Raw genomic sequence first — 24,113 nt, forward strand, 5'->3', positions numbered from 1 at the left:
AATATTACAAAAAAAAAACTGTAGTTTTTTTTCCTATAAAATATTATCTAAAGTATTTTGTGTAAAATTTTAAAAATATTCGTAAATAAAATTGTATACATTTTTTTTTTATTATTTAGTGCATTTTTAGTGGCTTGTTAATTTATATATTCACAAACAATTTTGTATATCTACATATATGTTTATTACAAAAAGGGAAAAAAAAATAATATTTGTTTGTTTGTAATGGATACATTTAAAAACTGTGCTATCGATATTAAAATATTTTTCACTTATAATCAGCTACATTATTATAGCTGAATGTAAACGTCAGTCATATGGAAAGGTTTTGCCAATAGTGTCCCCGCTTGGCAGGTCGATTGGCAACCGCAGTTAAGTTTTGGTGATGTTTCAAGCTGGACGCTGCTCTCGACCATTAAATTCAATTAGTCGCCTCTTACAACACCCACGGGAAAAGAAGGGGTGGTCCATTCTATGCCGGGACGACATGACTTACACATGAATATGGCATAGGGCAGTGAAATTATCTATAATTTAACTGCACTCTGATACGGAGGCATAACACCATAGTTCTCAGAAATGGTATCGCATGAAATGAGAAGTACCTTGGGCATCACAGTATATTCTGTGACATCCATGGTGGAAGTCATATCTATAGACGATCGACGTTTATCATTATGGCCGTTAGTTTACCGTTCTAAGTTTTATAGAAAAAAAGAAAGAAGGAAAATTTACAATGGACTATTCACATAGATAGCAAGAAGAATCGACAACCGGTAGCAAAGGTTACCCAGTAGTTACTGCGTACGGAAAAACTTAGTATACAGTGACACCCTAATATAGAAGAAAGGGGATTACTGGTAATGGAGTCCGGTCATTACTGGTAACATACCCGGCAAGATCCACGTCTTCATAGTAAGCAGTCGTGCTAAATTCCTAAAAAATTATCTTCACCCTATGTCTATGTCTTCTAAAAGATATGCCATATATATTTTATGGATGATAATCTTATGGCAACGCGGCCTATACCGGTACTGTAACGGCACCAATGGGATAGGTGAAGATGAAAGATTAATATACCCATTTTAACAATTTCACTAAGAATTAACCACGATGGTTCCCATAGGAAATCGCATGGAGGCCAACCTAAAAGTGCATATTGCCAGGGATAGCTTTTAACCCTCATTGTAATCTATAAAAGAAGGGGGGGAAAGGGATTGTTAGTAATGGGGACTGAGAATCCCATTGCTAGCAATATACCCAACCAGGTCGACCTCCTCGCGGTTCTCCCTGGAAATTATCATGATTAATTCCTGATGAATTCATCATGATGGGCTAACTGGCCTGTTTTCAGCCTCATCGATCACCCCTCACTGGTGCCCCGCCAGTGTATCCCATTAGCGCAGGCGGGGTTACCACTCCATTTATATCCAATAAAAAAAAATCTATAAAAGAAATCTATAAATCGAGAAAGTACTATGACAAGAAAATATCTATTTGTCTAAATCACGTCGTTTCTAAAATATCAAATTTGAAAAATTAAAATTTCAAAATTGGAACGAAATGGCATGGTATACCCTATTTCCCTGGTTACAATTAGTAGGAGATAATTAGGTTAACATGCGCCCAGGCTTACAGATTACACGTGTAGGTATAGAGACATCGCATATAGATTAACCAACCAATTATCACTCTGTATACGGTCGATTATAATTGAGGAATCTAATTTAGTTGGATCCCGTATTAATTAATCACAATTAACGGAGTTGTTATCAAGCCCTGATTGATCAAACTAACTCGATGTGTGCCAGTGTACAGAGTAAGTAATCACTACGTTGATTTACGCCATTGTTCTTACACTGACGAATTTGTAAATGTAATGAAAATGTAATTAATTTAGATAGATAGATAGATAGACAATTTATTTGCATTACTTACAGCACACAAATTACAATAAAAAAAAAACATACACGTAATACACAGCAAAAGAGACAAAAGAATAAAAATAAAAAAAGCACAAATAAAAAAACAAAAATACAAAAACAAAATACATAATCTAACAATCTCCTTTGTTAACATTCCTTCATGCGTGTGCCATAGTAACACAAAATGGTCACAGCTCAGTTTATTGCTTTGCCCTTAAAAGAGCAAAACACTGATATTCTGCTGTGGCCAAGAGTCAGTCGCGAAACTTTTCATTAAAAATTTACAATATAAATATATATACATATATACACACATACATACATATACACATATATATATATATCTATCTATATATATATATATATATATATATATATATATATATATATACACATACATATACATACATACATACACATACATATATATACACACACACACACATACACATATAAATAAACTGCATTGTATGTGTCCATTATATTTGCCTCCACTTGACATTATATTCTACATAAATAAATAAATAACAGATACCATTAGATGAGGGGTAGTCAGAGATCACTTTCTGTCACATTCAGATATTCAGGCAATAAATATTTCGGCTACGTACCTATTGGGTATTCCAATTTTTTGTTTATTAATTAAAAAGATTTTAAGTTTTTTTTTAAAAATGTGTTTACTATTAGACAATCTTATTGGGGGTGGTATATTATTCCAGCATTTCGTAGCTTGGTAGCGGAAACTTCCCTCAAACGCCACAGTTTTATGAGGACGCCCTGCTAATAAGTAGCGCGTGGGTCTTGTACTATATTTGTCATGGAATGAATTAAATTGTAATTTAGAATATAGATATTCCGGTCGCCGATACTTTAAGCTGTCAAATACTGTACAAGCGAGATGAAAGTTTCTCCGAGAGGACATGTTTAAGGTGGAATAATTATTTAAATATGGCGTTACGTGCGTTCTAGGCGGAATATTGTGACAAAATCTAGTACATGCATTTTGTACTCGCTGTATAAGACGTTGAGTTTTAGAATGCAATCGAGGTCCATACACTAAATCGCCGTAATTCAATTTAGACAAGATCAATGATTCACAAAGAGTGACACGAACTTCCTCATTCAGAAGATTTCTAATTTGATATAGTACTCTTAGACGATAAAAGCAGCTTTGAACTAGTTTTAGAACATGAGTCTCAAAGCGTAGTTCACTATCGATTACTATTCCAAGATTCCTAGCTTCTTTAACATAGTCAATTCTTTCCCCGGAAATATATATGTCAGGATTCTGGCTAAATATAAATTTTACTTGTTTTTTAGATCCTAGAACCATGTATACAGATTTTTTGGGGTTTAACATCATTGCATTTTTAACCGACCAATTCGCAATACGTTCAAGATCCTCATTTAATTTTGAAACACTTCCTGAGACATTTCCGCGAGAAGCCGGGATATAAAGTTGAACATCATCTGCATAAATATGGTATTTGCAATGTTGTATCTGTTTTATAAGATCAGCACTATATAAAATAAACAGTAATGGACCGAGTATTGTGCCCTGAGGCACTCCGCGCGTGACTTCCGAAGAATCAGAAAACGCAGGTCTACCAGCTCTCCCCACCAATTTAACAGTCTGTCTACGATTATCGAGAAAACTCGTAAACCATCCGACTGACTGTTCGTCCAAACCGTAAAATGTCAATTTTGCCAGAAGTAGTGGAATACTGATACTGTCAAAAGCACGAGAGTAATCTAATAATGCTAGAAGTGATCCCTCTCCACTATCTTGACTCGTAAGAAATTTATGCAACCATTAGGTATAATAATAACTAGTGATTGCCGAATGGTCGAAATTCGATCATAATAAATTTAAATTATAAATTTGAATTATTAAGGTTCTATTGTCAAAGACTATACATAACTATACATATAATATGATTGATATTCAGTAAGACTATAGACAAATAATGTTAAAGACAAACAATATCAGTCTATTCACAAGTTGACCACAGACTTCATTAACACCACCTGCGCGGGGCACCAGTGAGGGATGATAGGTGAGGATGAAAAAGCAGATCAGTAGCCCGTCGTGATGAACACACACGGAATTCAGGACGATGGTATCCAGGGGGGACCACGTGAAGGTCGACCTGACAGAGTATATTACTAGCAATAGGACTGGTAGTCTCCGTTACTAACAATCCTTTGAAGTTTGAAGTTGGTTGAAAACTTTAATAGTTTATTATTAACTGATTGTGAACGGTTATTAAATTAGTGAACTTTCACTTGTTTATAACGGATAAATTTGACACTTGCCTCCATAAGCCTAATTATAACAGACCAGACTGGAGAGAGTGTCGTCATCTGAATAGACAATTCAATACAGACCGAACGCAACACTATCATACACAAAGGTCAGGCATTCAGCTGATTGGAGTTATTTTGGTATGCTTTTTGTATTTACCTGAGTGAGACTTTGTACAAAAGTCGATTGCTTGGGTACCTCTGTCCCATTCGTGTTTCTACCGTGAAGCAGCTGTGTTTGCATGGCTGTGTTTCGGTTTGAAGGGTGGGATATGGCGTGAATTTACTGGGTACAGAGGAATAACACCTGAGTCCTCAGGAATGGCAACGCATGGGAGGTATCATGGGCGAAACAGTATACTCTGTTATGTACATGGTACTGCTCATGTCTATAGGCGACGGTAACCACTTTCCATCAGGTGGGCCGTCAGCTTGTTTGCCATTCTAAGTATATAAAAAAAAACCTGTAAGTATATTGTTTGTTTTGATTTGCAACACATTTATTTGTGTGTTTGTGAACATTTAGAGTTTTCAGGCAGCAAATATGGAGGTTCTTGAATCGTTTGTATTGCTTACTAGATAAGTTGGTGGACTTTGTAACACATGCAACGCCATCTATCGAAAAGTAATCCGAAGTAGCGATCCCCATACAAAATTAACTTTTTTTATTTAAAGAAGAAATATTTTTATACAAGTAAACTTTGATTTAAGCATTTTTGAATAGTTATTTTTTTCATTACCGCCCATTCGAAATGCAATTTTAGCAAAGAAGTACGGGTAAGAAACTCAGCTATTTAATATCAAATACGAAACTGGTAATGGCGTAAATTTACTGGGTACAGAGGAATAACACCTGAGTCCTCAAGAATGGCAACGCATGGGGGGTGTCATGGGCGAAACAGTATACTCTGTTATGTCCATGGTACTGCTCATAGACATGAGGCTCATAGGCGACGGTTACCACTTTCCATCAGGTGGGCCGTCAGCTTGTTTGCCATCCTAAGTTGTATAAAAAGGTAATATTTTTTTTTATTCAATTCAAATATAAGAAAATTCTAAAATTTATTATATCAACGATATTAGATAAGAATTATCAATTCCAAATTAATGTCGATAATTTTTTCAGTAGATTTGAATAAGATAATTTCATTAAAGGTAATTTTTCATTAAAATTAAAGTGAGATTGTTATGGAACAGATGTAGGACTTAATTCAATAGAAAAGACAAATCAGCATTGTAAAATGTCATCTTAGCCTCGAACGAAGGTTCGAAGATATAATACTTAAACATAAATTAATTAATAATGTATTTATAAGAAATGTTCACTCAAATTATAATAGAAAAATCTACAAAGTAATATTTTTATTCATTAGTACAAATATGTGTACATGGCGTACTTAATGCTAAAAGCATTCCCTCCCAGTCAACCATAGGGAAGTGTCAGAATACTCGAATGCGGTACTACTAATTATTGATATACATACATACTAAAATTACATATATAAACGAATAAATATATATAAATAACAAATATACTTACACATATATGACATATACTATATTATACACGAAATTGAGAATAATATAAAGTACTTACTGCTCGGATAAAAATAAAAAGTGAGCGTGAACGCTTTTTTTGAAAGACGGTTTAGTCGGTAGTCTCTTAATGGCATCATGAAGCGCGTTCCAGAGTCGTGAAGAATTAGAATATCTAATATGACTGTGTAATTTACATCACAGTCTAAGAAAACTCTTTACAATTAGTAGTCTATGGGAAAGGGATTGTTAGTAATGGGGTCTAACTGCTAGCAATACACCCTATCGGGTCGACCTCCGCGTGGTTCTCCCTGGAAACCATCGTGTTTAGATCTAGTACAATTCGTCACAATGGGCTAACTATTCTGCTTTCATCCTCACCTATTATCCCTCACTGGTGCCCCGCCAGCATATACCGTTAACGCAGGCGAGTGACCATTTCATTATCACCCATTAAAAAAAGAATCAGTAGTCCAAGTGACACGTCTACAGAATGAGAACAATGGGATCAAATCTGTGACATCATCTCTTAATTTATATCTAAATTTAAAATTTCAATTTAATATTACAGCGAAACCTTTATTCTAACGACTAATATGAACTAAATTAATTATTACAATTACAATATTAAGTTACAATTATTACAAATTTCATAAAACAGTAATTTAAAGAAATTATTAAATTAAAATAAAATATTAGGTGAAGAGATAAGTTCAAAGAAATGGCACCCCAGAAATAGGCCTCAATGCTGTTTGTCATGTTGTTTGGGACACACCAAAGGCATCCTACCACCGACTGTTCCATACATTGTTTAAGTTTAGGCACATATTAAAAAATATATACATGGAGTTATTATTTACCAGGCAAGCATGAGTCTGTACAGAGAGTATTGATAGCTGAATAATTATTTTAATCGTGTCAATCGATGGCCGTGTGGTCCCGGCATAGAATGTGCCACCCCTTTCTTTACCGTGGGTATTGTAAGAGGCGACTAAGAGTAATTAATGGGCTAAGTAGGCAATAGTGTCCCTCTTTTAACATTAAAGCCTAGCTGCGGTTATCAACCCGTCTACCAAGCGTGTCAACTATTTTTTTCTTATGCAACTTAGAATGGCAAACAAGCTGACGGCTCACCTGATGTAAATCGGTAACCGTCGCCTAAATACATGAGCAGTACCATGGATAGAACAGAGTATACCCTTTCGCCCATGATCCCCCCCCCCCCCATGCGTTGCCAGTCCTGAGGATACCTGAGGGGTATTAGCAACCCCATTGCTAGCAATAAACCCTATCAGGTCGACCTCCTCACGGTTCCTCTTGAAAACCATCTTGATTGGTTTATTGTTGAATTTGTCACGAGGAGCCAACTGACCTGATTCATCCTCATCTATCATCCCTCTCTGGTGCCCCGCCAGTGTATACCAATAGCGGAGACGGGCTACCATTACATTATCATCCATTAAAAAAAAAACGAAAACCAGCCATGCAAACACAACTGCTTCACGGTAGAAACACGAATGGGACAGAGATGCCAAAGTAAACGACTTTTGTACAACCAGAGGGAGACTCCCTCTGGTAAAACTACTAGTAAAACCCCATTATGACAAAGTCCTACGTATACATTTAGTATTGGATAGTTAATGACTGTAATGATAATGATGATGGAGAAATTAAGTAAGCCTATATGCATGTCAGTTGCTAAAGTTAGCACTCCAACACATGTTCGCCACTCAATCGTTCCCATGAACGTTTGAATATTTTACAATGAACATTTGCATCGATTTTCTTGTGTGGCACAACAAATCATTCCTGTAATCATTCCTCATTGTGCATTTCGAACGTTGCACATACTTTGGTGCACGCATGCGAAAGAGCGAGACGGTGAATCGTGAACATTCTCGTAGCGGCGCTACTGTAATTACTCGTACTAGGAAATTTTAATGTAGATCGAAGATATTAGAACAAGGACTTTCATGTTTTTAAATATACATCAATACGTTTGTAATGTAACCTAGTTTATAGGTGCATCTTTTAGAATAGGTTATAAACTATTTTTGTTAATTTTTTTTTGAAAACTTTATTGCACCAGGAACATAAAAATATACAATGAAAAACAATTCGAGTGAAATACACTAGCGTAAAATACAGATCAAAATATGTACATAAATGTACAAAAGGCAGTCTTATTGATAGAACAATCTCTTACAGGCAATCTTTATATTTATTTATTAACTTCATATGAACTGTTAACTTGGAGATACTTGAGAGAGATTGGAGGATTAGAGATACGCTAAATGTTTGATTAATTATTTTATACTAATTGTTTCCAGTGGCTTTGCCCCTCTGTGAAATTATTCAGTGTTAAGTTCGTATATACACTACCCATGTACCAAATTTAATTTAAATCCGTTGAACCGTTTAAGCGTGATTGAGTAACATATATACAAACTTCTAAACTTCTTAATAAACTTTCATATAATATAAGAAGGATTATGAAGGATTATGAAAGATTATGAGGACCACTGCCGAACCTGTAACTTTGTTAATAAGGCTCCTGAGGGAGGTGGGGGGGGGATGGAGGTAAAGGTATTAATAATATCTTTTATAATTAGTTTTTTACCGCAATTTTAGAATAGAATAGAATAGAAAATATTTATTGCCAGAAAAACACAATTACAAATAAAAAATACAAAAAATACATATATAAGAAGTTTTTTTTATGCAACTTAGAATAGCAAACAAGCTGACAGCCCACCTGATGGAATGTGGTAACCGTCGCCTATAGACATGAGCAGTACCATGGATATAACAAAGTATACTGTTTCGCCCATGATACCCCCCATGCGTTGCCATACCTGAGAACTCAGGTGTTATTCCTCTGTACCCTGTAACCCTGTACCCGATGTTGTCCAAGGGAAATAAGTGTGGGGATCGACCTGACAAGATATATTGCTAGCAATAGGGTTACCAGTGTCCGATATTAACAATACCTTCTTTTCCGATCCGTACGCGTGTATCCTGTCTGTATATTTGTTTTGACATCACGCAATAACTACCGAAGACTCAGTTTTTCTAAAAGTTAACTTGAAAATCTAGTGTATTTTTCTATATTAATACACCGTTTTGAAATGATATATTTTATTTGTTACTTCTATTCCAGAAATCCACCATTTGTGAAACATTAACACCGCCAGTTACAGTTAAATGGAGCGGACACAAATCCCCATACAATTTCCCATGACGCACGATGATATGACAAAAAAACAATTGGAACATTTCAGTACAGTAAAGACAAAAGTTTGCTGATGATGAAGGCTACACATATTAAAAACTACTACCTGTCTCTCCAATTTTTTTTATACCACTGAGGTGGCAATCAAGCATACGGCTTACCTGATAGTAAGTGGTCATCGTAGCCTATGAACGCCTGCAATACCAGGGGTATTACGTGCGCGTTGCCAAAAATTCTATTTTGCCTCTCTGTTTCATCATCATCACCATATTAGACTTTAAATGACCATTGCTGAACACAAGTCTCCCCTTGGAGAGTTTTGCCAGTAGTTGCCACATTTGGCAGGCGGAATGGCAACCGCAGTTAGATTTTAGAGATGTTTTAAGAGGGGCACTGCTGCCCATCCCTCGCCCTCTCTTAGTCGCCTCTTACGACACCCACGGAAAAGGAAGGGGTATTCTATGTATAGGGGGAAGCCGAGCTATGTCGAGATCAGACGACAAGCCTCTGTGTTTACTACGTGTTATTTACCTAATTCTATTTAGTATATTTATATATTTATGTTTCTAAACAATATTAATATTTATATTATATATGTAAATTTATGTAATTTAGTTAGTGTAATTTAGTTTCACCAGAGGGAGACTGTACAAAAGTCGATTGCTTGGATACCTCTGTCCCATTCGTGTTTCAACCGTGAAGCAGTTGTGTTTGAGTAACTGTGTTTCGGTTTGAAGGGTGGGATATGGCGTGAAATTACTGGGTACAGAGGAATAACACCTGAGTCCTCAGGAATGGCAAAGTATGGGGGGGTATCATGGGCTAAACAGTATACTCTGTTATGTCCATGATACTGCACATGTCTATAGGCGACGGTTACGATTTTCCATCAGGTGGAATATCTGCTTGTTTGCCATTCTAAGTAGTATAAAAAAAAGTCTTATTGTTATATAAATGATATTTAAAGTAATATGCATTTTAAGTTAGTTACTATTCGTGTATTTACCGTGTTTCATTTGCGCCACCTACCTTTCTCTCTGTACTTACCTACTATTTATGCCAAGTATTTTTTTTAATGGATGATAATGGAATGGTAACCCCACCCGCGCTATCGGTATACACCGGCGGGGCACCAGTGAAGGATGATACGTGAGGATGAAGCAGGTCAGTTAGCCCATCGTGACGAATTCAATAAGAATTGTTCACGATGGTTTCCAGGGGGAACCACGTGGAGGTCGACCTAATAAGGCATATTGCTAGCAATAGGGCTGTCAAACTCCATTGCTAACAATCCCTATTTATGCCAGGTTGTCAATAAGAGATTGCTTTTAGCAAAAAGACCGCCTTTTGTGTAAATACTGCTTGTATATATACATCGCTTTTGTGCTCAATAAAGAGTAAAGAGTTTATCATTATTGTTATTACATCTTAAATCAAACACATACTTAAAACAACTACAAGTATGTTGACAGTATGTTCTTATATATAAATAAGGCTTGTTAATTATTATATATTTATCTAAGAACGCCCTACTTGTTTACCCTACACCGGGAACCGCAATAATTCCATTATTTATAAATACCGTCCTGAATAAATCGTGTCACAGACGCCATCTTGTAATTATTTCCCGCCATTATAACAGGCTTTGTAATAACTTCACCCTCCTCGGAGGGATAAGACGATTTAAATCAGTCGAGACAGCGGAGATGGCGCTGCGGTCGCGTAAGAAGCATAAAATTATATTGTAACATTTTTTACGGACATAAAAATTAAAATCATATGATTAGATTCTCCTAATAAGGGATTTCTTTCAGTTAACATCGTGAATCAGTAAGGAGATTTTTATCAGCAGAATTATTATGTAACGCTTAAAATTTATAAATAAAAATCTATATATATATATATATATATATATATATATATATATATATATATATATATATATATATATATATATATATATATATATATATATATATATAGATTTTAATTTTATGTTTTTTTTATTTTTATCCTATGGATTTTGTGACTTATCACCTATCATGATATAATTTTGGATTATATGGATAGAGCATCGAGTGAAAAAAAACGATCCCTTACACGTATTAAAAAAAAAATACAAAACCTAAGAAAACGCATTCTTTTTTTCAGTGTACCAAGTAATTAGATTCAATATTTCTCAGACCAGATAATTTTTCAAAATTATATAAAATTATATATAAATATTAATGTATATAAATTAATTATAATGACGGCTAAATTTAGTGATTTTAAAACGAAAATACGTTTTAAGTCAATACTTAGACACAAATTAAAGTAATCAATAAAGATAAGTACTGTTTATCTTGTTGTTTTAATATATATTGTAAAAATTTTGTATAATTTATTTTCAATTTAATAATAATAATATATTTTTCCCACATAGTGAGTAATAAATGGACATTATGGTAACCCTATTCACGCACATGTGGATAAAAAAGATGTCCTGCTTTTGATGAAGCATTTGTATGGAGACACAGTCAGTATAAATATAAAGATAAAATGTGCAAAATAATAATTCTATACGTGCCTAATTTCAACTGGATATAAAAAGATGTAAATATTTATTGAATTACATAGACGACTTTAAAGAAATATGTTCAGTTGGTAATTTAATATAATACTATTCCATTCTTTGTCATCGAAATCTTTAACGAATTAAAGGGGACAGAAAATTTAACAGATTTAAGATAGAATGTGAGTATATTTGTATATTTGTAGTGAATTTTCATATATTTGTAGTAAAAGTATTTTTTTTTATTTCAACAGAACATTAACAAAACAAGTTGCTAGGTAACTCACAGATAAAGAAGAGTACTATTGTCGCTAGACAAAGATCTCTTCTTAACGTAAATGGTTGGTATTTTCTCACAGTTACTGTTCTAATACAGTTTAATAGTTGTGTAAATCATGAAAACTATTTACTACAAACCTAACATAACCACATCGTTTGACGTGAAGTCGAAAATTAAATTCAAATTTTCAGTGCTCTTCGTGACACGTCTTTTGTTTATTGCCGAGTTCGAAGTTGATCTAGAAGGGGCAGCTATTGCAGTGTCAAAAATTTTTATTTTTAAGTACATAATCTAAATATAGAAAATGCGTGAATGCATATCCATACACGGCGGGCAGGCTGGCGTGCAGATTGGAAACGCGTGCTGGGAGTTGTACTGCTTGGAGCATGGCATCCAACCTGACGGTCAGATGCCCTCAGACAAGACGGTGGGCGGAGGAGATGATTCGTTCAATACATTCTTCAGCGAGACAGGCGCCGGAAAGCACGTGCCAAGAGCGGTATTCATAGATCTAGAGCCTACAGTGGTGGATGAAGTCCGTACCGGCACGTACCGTCAGCTCTTTCACCCCGAGCAGCTCATAACCGGTAAAGAAGACGCGGCCAACAACTACGCCAGAGGGCACTACACCATCGGTAAGGAAATTGTCGACCTGGTACTGGACAGGGTGCGCAAGTTGGCCGACCAATGTACTGGACTACAAGGCTTCCTTATATTTCACTCTTTTGGCGGTGGCACCGGATCGGGTTTCGCCTCTTTGCTCATGGAGCGTCTCTCTGTAGATTACGGGAAGAAGTCAAAACTTGAATTTGCTATATACCCAGCACCCCAAATTTCTACGGCAGTCGTGGAACCCTACAATTCCATATTAACCACGCACACAACATTGGAACATTCCGACGCTGCTTTCATGGTGGACAACGAAGCCATCTATGATATTTGTAGACGAAACTTGGATATAGAAAGGCCAACATATACAAACTTGAACAGACTGATCGGCCAGATTGTATCTTCTATCACTGCTTCTCTTAGATTCGATGGTGCTCTAAATGTGGACTTGACTGAGTTTCAAACCAACTTGGTCCCCTATCCGCGAATACATTTCCCTCTGGTGACCTATGCTCCTGTGATTTCTGCTGAAAAAGCATACCATGAACAATTGTCTGTGGCGGAGATTACAAACGCATGCTTTGAGCCGGCCAACCAAATGGTTAAATGTGATCCGAGACATGGCAAGTACATGGCCTGCTGTATGTTGTACCGAGGCGATGTTGTTCCGAAGGATGTGAACGCAGCCATTGGGACTATTAAGACGAAACGTACGATCCAATTTGTGGACTGGTGTCCGACTGGGTTCAAAGTGGGGATTAACTACCAGCCACCAACTGTTGTGCCTGGCGGTGACTTGGCGAAAGTGCAACGCGCTGTGTGTATGCTGTCGAATACCACAGCGATTGCAGAAGCATGGTCCCGCTTAAATCACAAATTTGATTTGATGTACGCGAAAAGAGCTTTCGTCCACTGGTACGTCGGTGAGGGTATGGAGGAAGGTGAATTCTCCGAGGCCCGTGAAGATCTTGCAGCCCTCGAGAAGGATTACGAGGAGGTCGGCATGGACTCTGGAGAAGGCGAAGGGGAAGGTGGCGAAGAATATTAATTTTTATATAACTTATATTTTTAGGACTATTTCCAATTTCATTTAGACTTGATAATTGTTCGATTTAATGTAGTTCAATAAAATTTACAAGTGATTTTTTCAATTTTATTCTTTTCCTTTAATTAGATAAAAACATATTTGTTTTTACATACATTATTTATATATTTATACATATTTTATATATATTTCATATAACATTACTAGTTTTTGCCCGTTATATTATAATCGTGGATTTTAGAAGTATGAAATAAGTGAATGTCTAAATGGTGTATAAAGATATACAGATAAAGTTCGAATAACTTTTTGTAAGTCAGCCCTTGAGGAATTCAACTATGAAAATACCATTCATTTTCGTGCAATAGTTTTGTATAACGTTGCAATATTAGCTTCTATTTTCTTCGTAAGAGTGATTTATATTATAAACGATAATTTTCAAACGACACTAAGACTTGTAATATCTATAGTTGATTATTAACCGATTCATCGGCGGAAGGGGAAGGTATTGTTAGTATGCGGACTACCATTTCCATTGCTAGCAATATACTATCAGGTCGACTTCCACGTGATGCCCCTCAAAACCATCTTGTTGAATTCCAGGTGTATTCAACACGATGGGATAACTGACCCACCTTTTTATTCTCGTCTATCATCCTTCACTGGTGCCAGCATAGCGTTGGCGCAGGCGGGGTTACCATTCCATTATCATTCATTAAAAAAAGGATTCATTTACCGATTAGTAACACCTGTATCAAAATTCATTCAAATACCACCGACCGTTTAAGCGTAATTAAGAGAACAAACAAACAAAGACTAGGTAACTAGATCGTCATGTAGTAATATATATGAATATATTACAATGAAAGTCCATGGTAGTCAACATATTATGCGTGTTGTGTTTGGCTGAATCTCCGTTATAATGCTAGCACGTTCTCGCTCCGTTCTCAGTATGGTCAGTAGAAACAGTTCGTGACCAATCGGGGTGAGACTGGATTAGTTTACACTAGTAAATATTTACACTGAGATCGATTCTGAAGCGCTATTTCTCTAAACCTACCTCTAAAATGAAAACTTCAATTTAATATCACAGCGAAACCTTTAAGAACTAATAATAATAAACTTAATTTCTAATATTTTTTAGTCAAAATTATTATAAATTTAGTTTATGATAGTCCATAAAACAATAATTACATGAAACTATCAAATTAAAACATTAGGTAAAGACATAAGTTTAGAGAAATTACACTTTAGAACTGACCCCATTGTTTATTATGTAATAATATGCTAGCAGACCGAAAGCGAACCGAGACCGGTATATAGTGGGAATTCAGGCTAAGTAGGGTTGCCAACTCTCAAAATGACTAACCCGGGAGAATAATGTTTAAACTCTATCGAGGCTCGAGAGTTATTAAAAGAAAATCATTGATTAATTTTAAAATTTATTCATCTCCATCATGCTGAAAACACGCTCCCATGATGCATTAGAGATCACAAAGTAAAAATGTAATTTTTAGACAAACCGAAGAAATTATTGCACGTATGAGTCTTCAGAGCAATTCAGGAGCGTTGGCAATACTAGGTCTAAGTGATCTAGTTTTACATTAACACTAAGATAATAAATAAATATTTTTCATAAATATTTTTTTTTTATTTAATTTAAAATCTTTAAATTCCCTATGGTACGCGCACTGTCCGCTGGTAATTAATGCTCCTTTCCACAATATACATACAATAAAGTATATATATAATACAATAAAGTATAAATAAATAAATAAAAGTAAAGTTTTTATTTAATACAGAACTTGTCATAAATTGGAACATTACAGACAGACGACGGAACACATTACTGGATCATACAATACTTATACGCTACGTGATGGAGACAGCAGGAATCCGGTAGTCTCTTCCACCATATCGAAGCAACAAACACTACTGAGGCCTTTAGATGCTGAACCTTTACCAGTAATATGAAATTTTAACCCTTTTCTGAGCTGTTGACTCTTGTTTCTAGTTTCGTCAACTTCTGAAGGTAGCTCATAAGGGCATTCACAGATAACATCAGTGTTACTCATGGAATTTAAAGGTTTATCTGCATACGACCAGTCATCTTTTTCTATAAGATCCTCTGTAGGATGCTCAGCATAATACTGTAGCGCTTCCTCGAAACTCATCTGTACTTCAGGCGGTTGCCTCGGTTTCACGTCGAATTTAAAGCCAGACGTTGTCTGTGCTATGTCTGATTTCATTTTAATTACCTCTTTTATATCAATCCATTCAAAATTCGTGTACTCTTCTAAATTTTGGAGAAATAAATCTTCTTGCTGAGGACATTTACAGACTACTTTTTTATTATGTTTACGTTTAGATTTTTGATCAGATAAGCATGAACATCCTTTTTTGCGGTCTTCGACTTCAGCGACATCTGTGGGTTTTGCAGATAGTGGCGATTCGTATATTTCACATGGACATAGTGGTTTTAGTTTTACTTTTTTCTCTACACCACTGCACTGGCACCCAACAGCTCTTCTCTCCGTTATTTTGGGATGAGCACACTTGGTACACTTGTTGTCCATTGGTTCTATAATAAAATAATATTTATTTATTAAGTTTCAAACATACACTTTATTTACTTTATGCTAAGTCATTCACACAATTAGTAAAATAAAAGTTCACTATTCAACGCTTTCGTGTATGCAAAATACACGTATCTTTCTTTTTTTGTTTAACATGAATATACTTCATTATGTTGTCTAATAACTACTGTCCAAAAACTCCTGAACTAAAATATTTCTAATATTCTGGTAACTTTTCCCTCATAATTTTTGAAAAATTAATGTAATATTCTGCCGATGAAACGTAAAAATTACATTTAACATATAAAATATGATTGTACCCAAAAATAATCCAAATAACACATTCATGGAAAAAATGTAAATATATTGTAAAATAAACATTAAAATAATTTATATTTTATTTGTAAGTAAATAAAATTATTTGTTCCACAAAAAAACCGGCTTCAGTAGTGACGAAACCAGTTAGTTCAATTTCAAAACTGGACTATTGAATGGATTATGATAAATTTTCTATGGGACCAATTCGCAAGTAGTTTTAGATAAAAAAAAAAACAAGAATTTTCCAAATCGGTTTACAACTAACCGAGTTATGAAATAACAAACATGAAAAAAATATAGGCGAATTTAAAACCTCCTGATTTTTGAAGTCGTTTGAAAATAAATAAATACTATTAATATATATATACTCACTCAAATGTGGATTGACAGGCGAATTACGTCTTAAGCATGGCTTTGAACCACCACAACTATCTGATGTCATATTTTTTGGGACGTTCCCTATAAATTTCTTGTTTTTTGTATGAAAGCGTTTATACTTGATCCCATATTCGTGTGAAGGATGGGTAACATTCAAACTTGATTGATGGCAGCTATTTTGGCCTCTGCATGGCGGTATACTGCATACACTAACAGTTTGGTTCGAATTATTTACACAAAATGGACTAGGATATGACACCATCTTGATTTTTTTATGTACACTAGATTCATCGACATAAGCTTCACGTTTTAAACCTTAAATGAAAATTATTAATCCTGTTATTTTAAATGTGATTGATTACATTTGATGAGCATGACACAATCATCATCATCATCATATCAGCCTTTAACTGTCCACTGCTAAACATAAGCCTCCCCCTTGTGGATTTTGGCAGTATTTGCCACGCTTAACAGGCACATTGGCAATCACAGTTAGACTTTAGGAATATTTTAAGAAGGACGCTGCTGCAAATCTCTCGCTCTCCCTTAGTCGCCTCTTACGACACCCAGGGGATATTCCTTTCCCGTGGGTCTTCTTAAAGATTGAGGGATGGATAGCAGCGTCCCTATTAAAACATTTCTAAAAGCCTAACTGCGATTCCAAGCGTGGCAACTACTGGCAAAACTCCTCTTATGGGGAAGGCGTATGTTCAGCTGTAGACAGTTAGCGGCTAAAATAATAATAATAATAATGCATTTTTTACAACAAATTATATAAATATTGGAAGTCATAACAATACCAACGCATGAAAGAAAATACTAAATCTGTCACATTAATCAATTGTTGATTGCCCACCTTGTGAAATATACTGGCTTTTAATAATGGGTATGATTACTTCTGAGGCCACGCTGCTGGTATATTTATCCTCGGTCTCCAAAGAAATAGGCTTCTTCGGTGGACAACTGCAAAGTCTGTCTTGAGTCGTATCTGTGCCGACCACATAGCGAATAGCTTGTTGTCTTAACCGACTGTCTTCAACTGATTGACACGTCTCTCCTACATGCTCTTTTTCTTCAGCATCAGCACATTTTTGTAAATAACGCATAATATTAACATCGTCTGCTTTTGGTGGAACGTTTTTTAAGAGATATCGCATTCCTCTTGCTGATATTTTCAATCCTGTTGTCCTCTGATTAGCTTTCCTTGCTTCTTGTTCTATAAAATCATATCAAATTAAATCTAGCAGTCATTGAACTAGCTTTATCTTAATATCTGTATAAAAATCCCCTATCAAGATATTTGTTCTTGTTAATATTAGAAACCGTTCAACTGATTTTAATGAAATTTTGCTAATTTGTAAATAGAAATTAGTGGATATAGGACTGTTTTATTCCAATAAGATAAAATGATCCTGGTAAGTGGAAGTTTGGGAAAAACTTTTGCTCGGTTAGCTAGCTAGTATGAATTTTGTTTGTGTACATATATATTGTTAATCTTTGTATCGTTCTTTGGGCAAAACAATCATTTTCATTCATTTATTAAAAAGCAATAAGTAATATTATCGAGTGGAGTTGATTGTTACGTTGCCGGCCTTTAATAATATTGTAGTCACATTTTTTATAAATATCCTATATTATATTGTAAAGGGATAACTAAATATCCACTCTTGAACAAAGCCTCTCCCATAAAGGGGGGTGTTGCCAGTAGTTGCCACGCTTGGCAGGCAAGTTGGTAACCGCAGTTTGGCTTTTGATGATGTTTTAATAGGGACGCTGCTACCCATTCCTCCACCATAAGCTCCTTTAGTCGCCTTTTACGGCACCTACGAGAAAGAAAGGGCTCGCCAATTCTAAGCCGTGACTTACACGTTAAAAATATTATTTGCTTACGGTTATTACCGAAAAGCTTGTTCCACGGAGAAATGTTCTTAGATATTTGCATGCACGTTGTGGAATTGTCGATTGATAACGAATAATCAGAATCGCAGTCTGACGATGACACAAGAAGAAGTAGCGACGACAAATTTGAGAAAGCATTCTCGTCGAGGACTTTTTCCACCACATTTATTATGCCTTGTTCATTATTTAGATCACTCATAACATGTAAAGAATCAGCGTCTGCATTACTTTTACTGAATTCTTTTTCTAATAATTGTATAATTATATTTTCTATTTTTATATCATCAATTTTTTTATTATCACATTCTTCATTATATTCTAAAAAAATATTATTCAAAAGGGATTCACTGAAAAGAAAATAGGAGCATAATTGGAATATCCGAGTAAGTTATTATAAATCTTTGAGAACGGTAAATTTTTAATTTCACCGCAACGAAATAAATCTATGTTAGTTTGATTCGTAGCTCTTGCAAATAAATCCTTATTAATAAATATGAAAAAGAGTTCCTTTGTTTGTTTTCACAAAAGAAAATTTTAAACTTGATAATTTTGTACGGAACCCTCGTTGCACGAGTTCAACTCGATGGGTTTAAACTAGTTAACCATTACTAGTAAACAATGCAATAATATTATATATACAGTTGTAAGAAATAAATATTAATATACCTTGCATTATTTATGCTACCATCGTTGCTTGAATAATATTCGGATTCTTTCTCTGTATTGGTGAATGTTTCATCTTCAAGAGGTTCTGATAATAGGTAAAGACTATCATCTGGAGAGAGATTGCTATCAGCGAAAGATATAACACTCACAGTTCTGACGTTTCCACTTATGGAGTTAGTAAACAAACTTAATGATGATTCACATTTAATAATTCCTGTCGACTCTAAACTATATACAGATAATGAAAGTCTAATTAATTTGTTTCTAGATGAATCCAAATATTCCGCAGTTGAGCAAGAAAAGTCATTGTCGAAATTATCACTATTATTAATATGGTCTTCTGATTTCATTCTACTGAGTTTGTTAGACGAGTCACCACTAAGTAAATAAGAATATAATTTATTGCATTTTTCATATTTACTACCAAAATTCCCGATAACATTTTCTTCTGAATTATTTATAGTATCTGTAGATACATTTTTATCGTCATAATTAATATGGAGACTATTAGTGTTAGTAAAATCATTTATAAACGAATTTTCTAAATTTTCATCAGTGTCGTCTCCTTTTTCAAATTTACATGCATGTTTATTTATAAAAATGGTCTTAAAATTGTCTCTGATTTTTACAGGACTTGTTTCGTATTCTATTGTATTTGAGACTACAGAATATGAAGGTACACCTATGACTCTTCCAACGGTAACTTTAATTCCTTTACTGTCAGTAAATACTCCATGTTTAACGCCCGGAACACATTCATCAGGACACGGGCATAAAGAAGATATATCAGGTGAAGTTACTCTTATCTTCACATAACTATGTTTAAATCTAATTTTCTTTTTATCGCAACCACAACCCCGATCACATGTTGTAGTCTTGATCACATCTTGGAATTCCTCTTTTATTCCATCTGATCGCTTTATTTCACCCGCTCTTTTGGAACTTTTTGTTACTACAGCTGCCCCAGTTTTCTTAGATTTAATAGCATATTTCCCTCTTTTTTCAGAAGCAATTAGTTTTACAGGTAAACCTGCTTCCTTTCGAATTTTCCGAATTAATTCTTTCTCAGATGTAGTCTTACCCTTAGGAAATGGAACACCTACTTTTACTAAACCTCTTAAAATATTTTCCTTTTGTTGGGATGTTTTACCTTCTAGTGGTGTTAACAAACCCACATCTTCTGCTTGTATTTTTTCTGAAAATGTCTTTCCTTCTAAAGGAGTGAGTAATCCTGCTGCTTTAACTTTACGTATCTTCTCAGATTTGGCAGATGGAACCCTAATAGTAGCTTTTACTCTATTAACTAAAGCTTTTTCAGATGGTGTACGGCCATCTGGCAGCTGTAATCCTAATTCTGCTTGCCCTCTAAGTATCTTTTCTTTTTGTGTTGCTGATTTTCCCTCGAGAGGGGTTATTAATCCAGAGATTATAGCTCTATTATACTTTTCTTTTGCTGATGGTGTTTCAGGTTGTGGTGGAAGTCCAAAATCATGACGAACTTTATTGATTAACTTTTTTTCAGACCTAGTTTTTCCTTCAGGCAAAGTTATGCCTTGTATTACCAATCCTTTCAGTATTTTCTCTTTTTGGCCGGATGTCTTTCCTCTGAGAGGCGTTAAGAGACCTGCATCTTTTGATTTGTGAAATTTTTCAGATTTCAATTTAGCTTTTTTTGACGCAGATTTAGGTTCAGGAGGTAAACCTACATCATGTCTTACTTTAGCAATTAATTTCTTTTCGGAAGCTGTCTTTCCTTCAAGCAGTTTACCCTGTATTGCTAAGCCTTTTAGAATTTTCTCCTTTTGTACCGCTGTTTTGCCGTCTAGAGGTTCTGCCTTGGCAGTTTTGTTTTTCTCTGATGTTATTTTACCAGATTCTTGGTGATTTTTTGATAAATTTGCAAGTCGTTGCAACTCAGGTGTTAAAAAAGGACATATACATTCGTCACTAGGGCCTTTTCCCTCTTTCATGACTTTAGAGGTTTTTTTATTTAATTTTTTAGCTTGATCTGGAGATAACAATTGTTTCCCATGTACTACAGTTGCTGCTTTTATTCTGCGAATCAAAGCTTTCTCTGAGGATGTTCTACCATGAGGAAGAGCTAAGCCTAAGTCTGCTTGGCCTTTTAATATTTTTTGCTTTTGAGATTCAAATTTTCCTTCTAATGGTGTAATAAATCCAGCAGCTAAAGCTTTTTTGTATTTTTCTTTTTCGATAGTACTTTTAGGTGCTGGCGGTAAACCAACATCTGCACGTACTTTTTCAATTAACTTTTTTTCTGATGAAGTTTTACCTTCCGGTAAAGATATATCGTGCATTGCCAAACCTTTTAGTATTTTTTCCTTTTGTTCAAGGGACTTCCCTTTAAGGGGTGTTATAAGACCTATGGCTTTTGCTTTGCGAAGTTTTTCAGAAGGCATAACCATTGAAGGTGGTTTCGCTGTTGTTTTAATTTTGGCAATTAATGCTTTTTCTGATACAGTTCGACCTTCTGGTAAAGGTAAACCCATCTCATTCTGTTGTATAAGAATTCTCTCCTTTTGCGAGGACGATTTTCCTTCCAATGGAGTTATTATTCCAGCTACAATTGCGTTATTGTATTTATTTCTCTCCGTTGCTGTTTTTGGTTCTAGTGGTAATCCGAGGTCAGCCCGAACTTTGGCTATTAACTTTTTTTCAGATTCTGTTTTTCCTTCAAGCAGTGGTACACCTTGCATCGCTAAACCTCTAAGTATTCTTTCCTTTTCTTCAGATGTTTTTCCTTCTAAAGGTGTTATAAATCCAGCGGCTTTAGCTTTACGAAGCTTTTCAGAAGGTACGAAAACGGAAGATGGTGCTGTCATACCTTTGATTTTAGTGGTTAATACTTTTTCTGAGTGGGTTCGATCTTCTGGTAATTGTATTCCAAGTTCAGCTTGTTTTTTCAATATTTTCTCTTTTTGTTTAGCATTTTTACCCTCCAGCGGAGTTATTAACCCTTCTACTTCTGCTCGTTTATATCTTTCTTTTTCTTCTAAAGTTTTAGGTTTTGGTGATAAACCAAATTTTTTCTTAACCTTTTTGACCAATTCCTTTTCAGACGCTGTTTTCGGTTCAGGAAGTGGGGCACCAGTCACCACTAAATCGGCCAGTATCTTCTCTTTTTCAGCTATTTCTGCAGCAGCTTCTTTGGTTTTTCTTCCGTGCTTCTTTTTCTTTTTTTTTACATTGGCTGTTTCTTTTCCGGCACCGGTTAATGGTACTCCAGACTTTCGTAATTCACCAAGTCGTCTTTCTTCTCTTGGAAGATGACCACAAAGAATGCAGTTACAATTATCACAATTTTTTTTCTTATAACAATCATAAAGACTTTTCATGACTTCAAACATTGCATCCGAATTACATGAGCAGCAACAACTTTCTTTTTGGGTATTCAATTGACATCTGTATACTTTACAATTAGTTTTAATTAATGAATTTTTAAACAGGTTCTGACCGATAGTCTGTTTAGATTCTGATTTTACAGTACGTATAATATCGTAATGCAAATATTGTTGTATTAGATGAGTTCTCTCAGAAATGACTTTTTGTATAAAGGATTTATATAGTTCATGCGTGCTATAGCCCATAGTAATATTATCGTATTTTTTTCTAAAATATATGTCATGGTACATTTGATCTGCTGTATTTTTATCAACTTTAAACTTTGTATGTTTTTCGTGTCGATTTTGTTCATTTTTTAGTACAACTATACTTATTTTATCATCTCTGTTGGATCCATCCTTTTGTGCATAGTGTGATCTTTCAATTCTAATTTCATATTTACTATGATCATATGTATATTTATTTCTTGCATGATTTCTTCGAAACACATATTTGTTTTCATAAAAGGTTTCCAGTTGTTCTGAATGCACAGAAAAATTGCTGCCGTCGTCTGTCATAATGACATTATGCACAATTACATCATCGTTGAAGTTTATGTGTTCACATTATATGTTACAGTTCAGTAGGAACAATTATTGCAGATTTATCTGTTAAATTTGTAGATGGCTGTCCTGTAACAAAACTTCTGTATTATACAACTTCTGTGAATAAATAAATAAATTATCATACTACAAAATTTATAAAATCTTTATGAAATAAATCTACAACATATATAAACATATGTGGTCCCAGCATAGAAAAACCTCCTCTTTCTTTCCCGTGGGTATCATAAGAGGGGAGTAAGAGAGGGCGAGGGATGGCCAGCAGCGGCCCTCTTAAAACATCTCTAAAGCTTAACTGCAATTGCCAATCCGCCTGCCAAGCGTGGCAACTATTGAAAAACCCCCAAGGGGGAGGCTTATGTTCAGAATTGGACAGTTAAAGGCTGATATGGTGATGATGACGATGGAAATGATATTCCAGTAATATATAAACTGTATATTACTATATGTACTATTTATCTCTTTTTATTTTTACTCAGGTGCCCTATTCCTGTTTGAGCAAACAAAGAAAACCGAAGAAGCAAACATGTAACATGAGGAAGGCTTGTTTAGCAGTTAACAGTTAAAGGCTGGTATGACGATGATGATGTGAACATTTTGGCGTGTGGTCCCGGCATAGAATGGACCACCAGTTCCTTTCTCGTGGATGTCGTAAGACGCGACTAAGGGCACTTAATTGTTAAAGAATGAGTACAGCCTCAAAACCTCATCAAAACTTAACTACGATTGTGAACCCACTTGCCAAGCATGGCAACTACTGGCAAAACCCCCCATGGAGGGAAGCCTATGTTCAGCAGTGGACAGTTAACGGCTTATATAATAACAATAT

At 35.0% G+C, this 24,113-nt stretch overlaps 2 protein-coding genes across 2 annotated transcripts; one reads left to right on the forward strand and one right to left on the reverse strand.

The window, feature by feature from the left end:
• Window positions 1-12,017: 12,017 nt before the first annotated feature.
• On the forward strand, window positions 12,018-13,591 carry LOC113516585 (tubulin alpha-1 chain-like). Its single transcript, XM_026901014.3, has one exon. The coding sequence runs from the start codon at window positions 12,136-12,138 to the stop codon at window positions 13,486-13,488; it is 1,353 nt and encodes a 450-aa protein (XP_026756815.1). The 5' UTR covers window positions 12,018-12,135; the 3' UTR covers window positions 13,489-13,591.
• Window positions 13,592-15,322: 1,731 nt separating this feature from the next.
• LOC113516805 (uncharacterized) lies at window positions 15,323-23,239 on the reverse strand. Its single transcript, XM_052895464.1, has 5 exons — window positions 19,339-23,239; window positions 18,654-18,899; window positions 17,611-17,970; window positions 16,749-17,069; window positions 15,323-16,063 (listed from the first exon to the last, which is right to left on the reverse strand). Exons 1-5 carry the CDS (start codon window positions 23,237-23,239, stop codon window positions 15,348-15,350), a joined length of 5,544 nt encoding a protein of 1,847 aa, XP_052751424.1. The 3' UTR covers window positions 15,323-15,347.
• Window positions 23,240-24,113: the final 874 nt, after the last annotated feature.

The sequence above is a fragment of the Galleria mellonella genome, unplaced genomic scaffold, assembly GCF_026898425.1.
Source record: "Galleria mellonella isolate WM207_F2 unplaced genomic scaffold, CSIRO_AGI_GalMel_v1 utg28, whole genome shotgun sequence".
Lineage (NCBI taxonomy): Eukaryota > Metazoa > Arthropoda > Insecta > Lepidoptera > Pyralidae > Galleria > Galleria mellonella.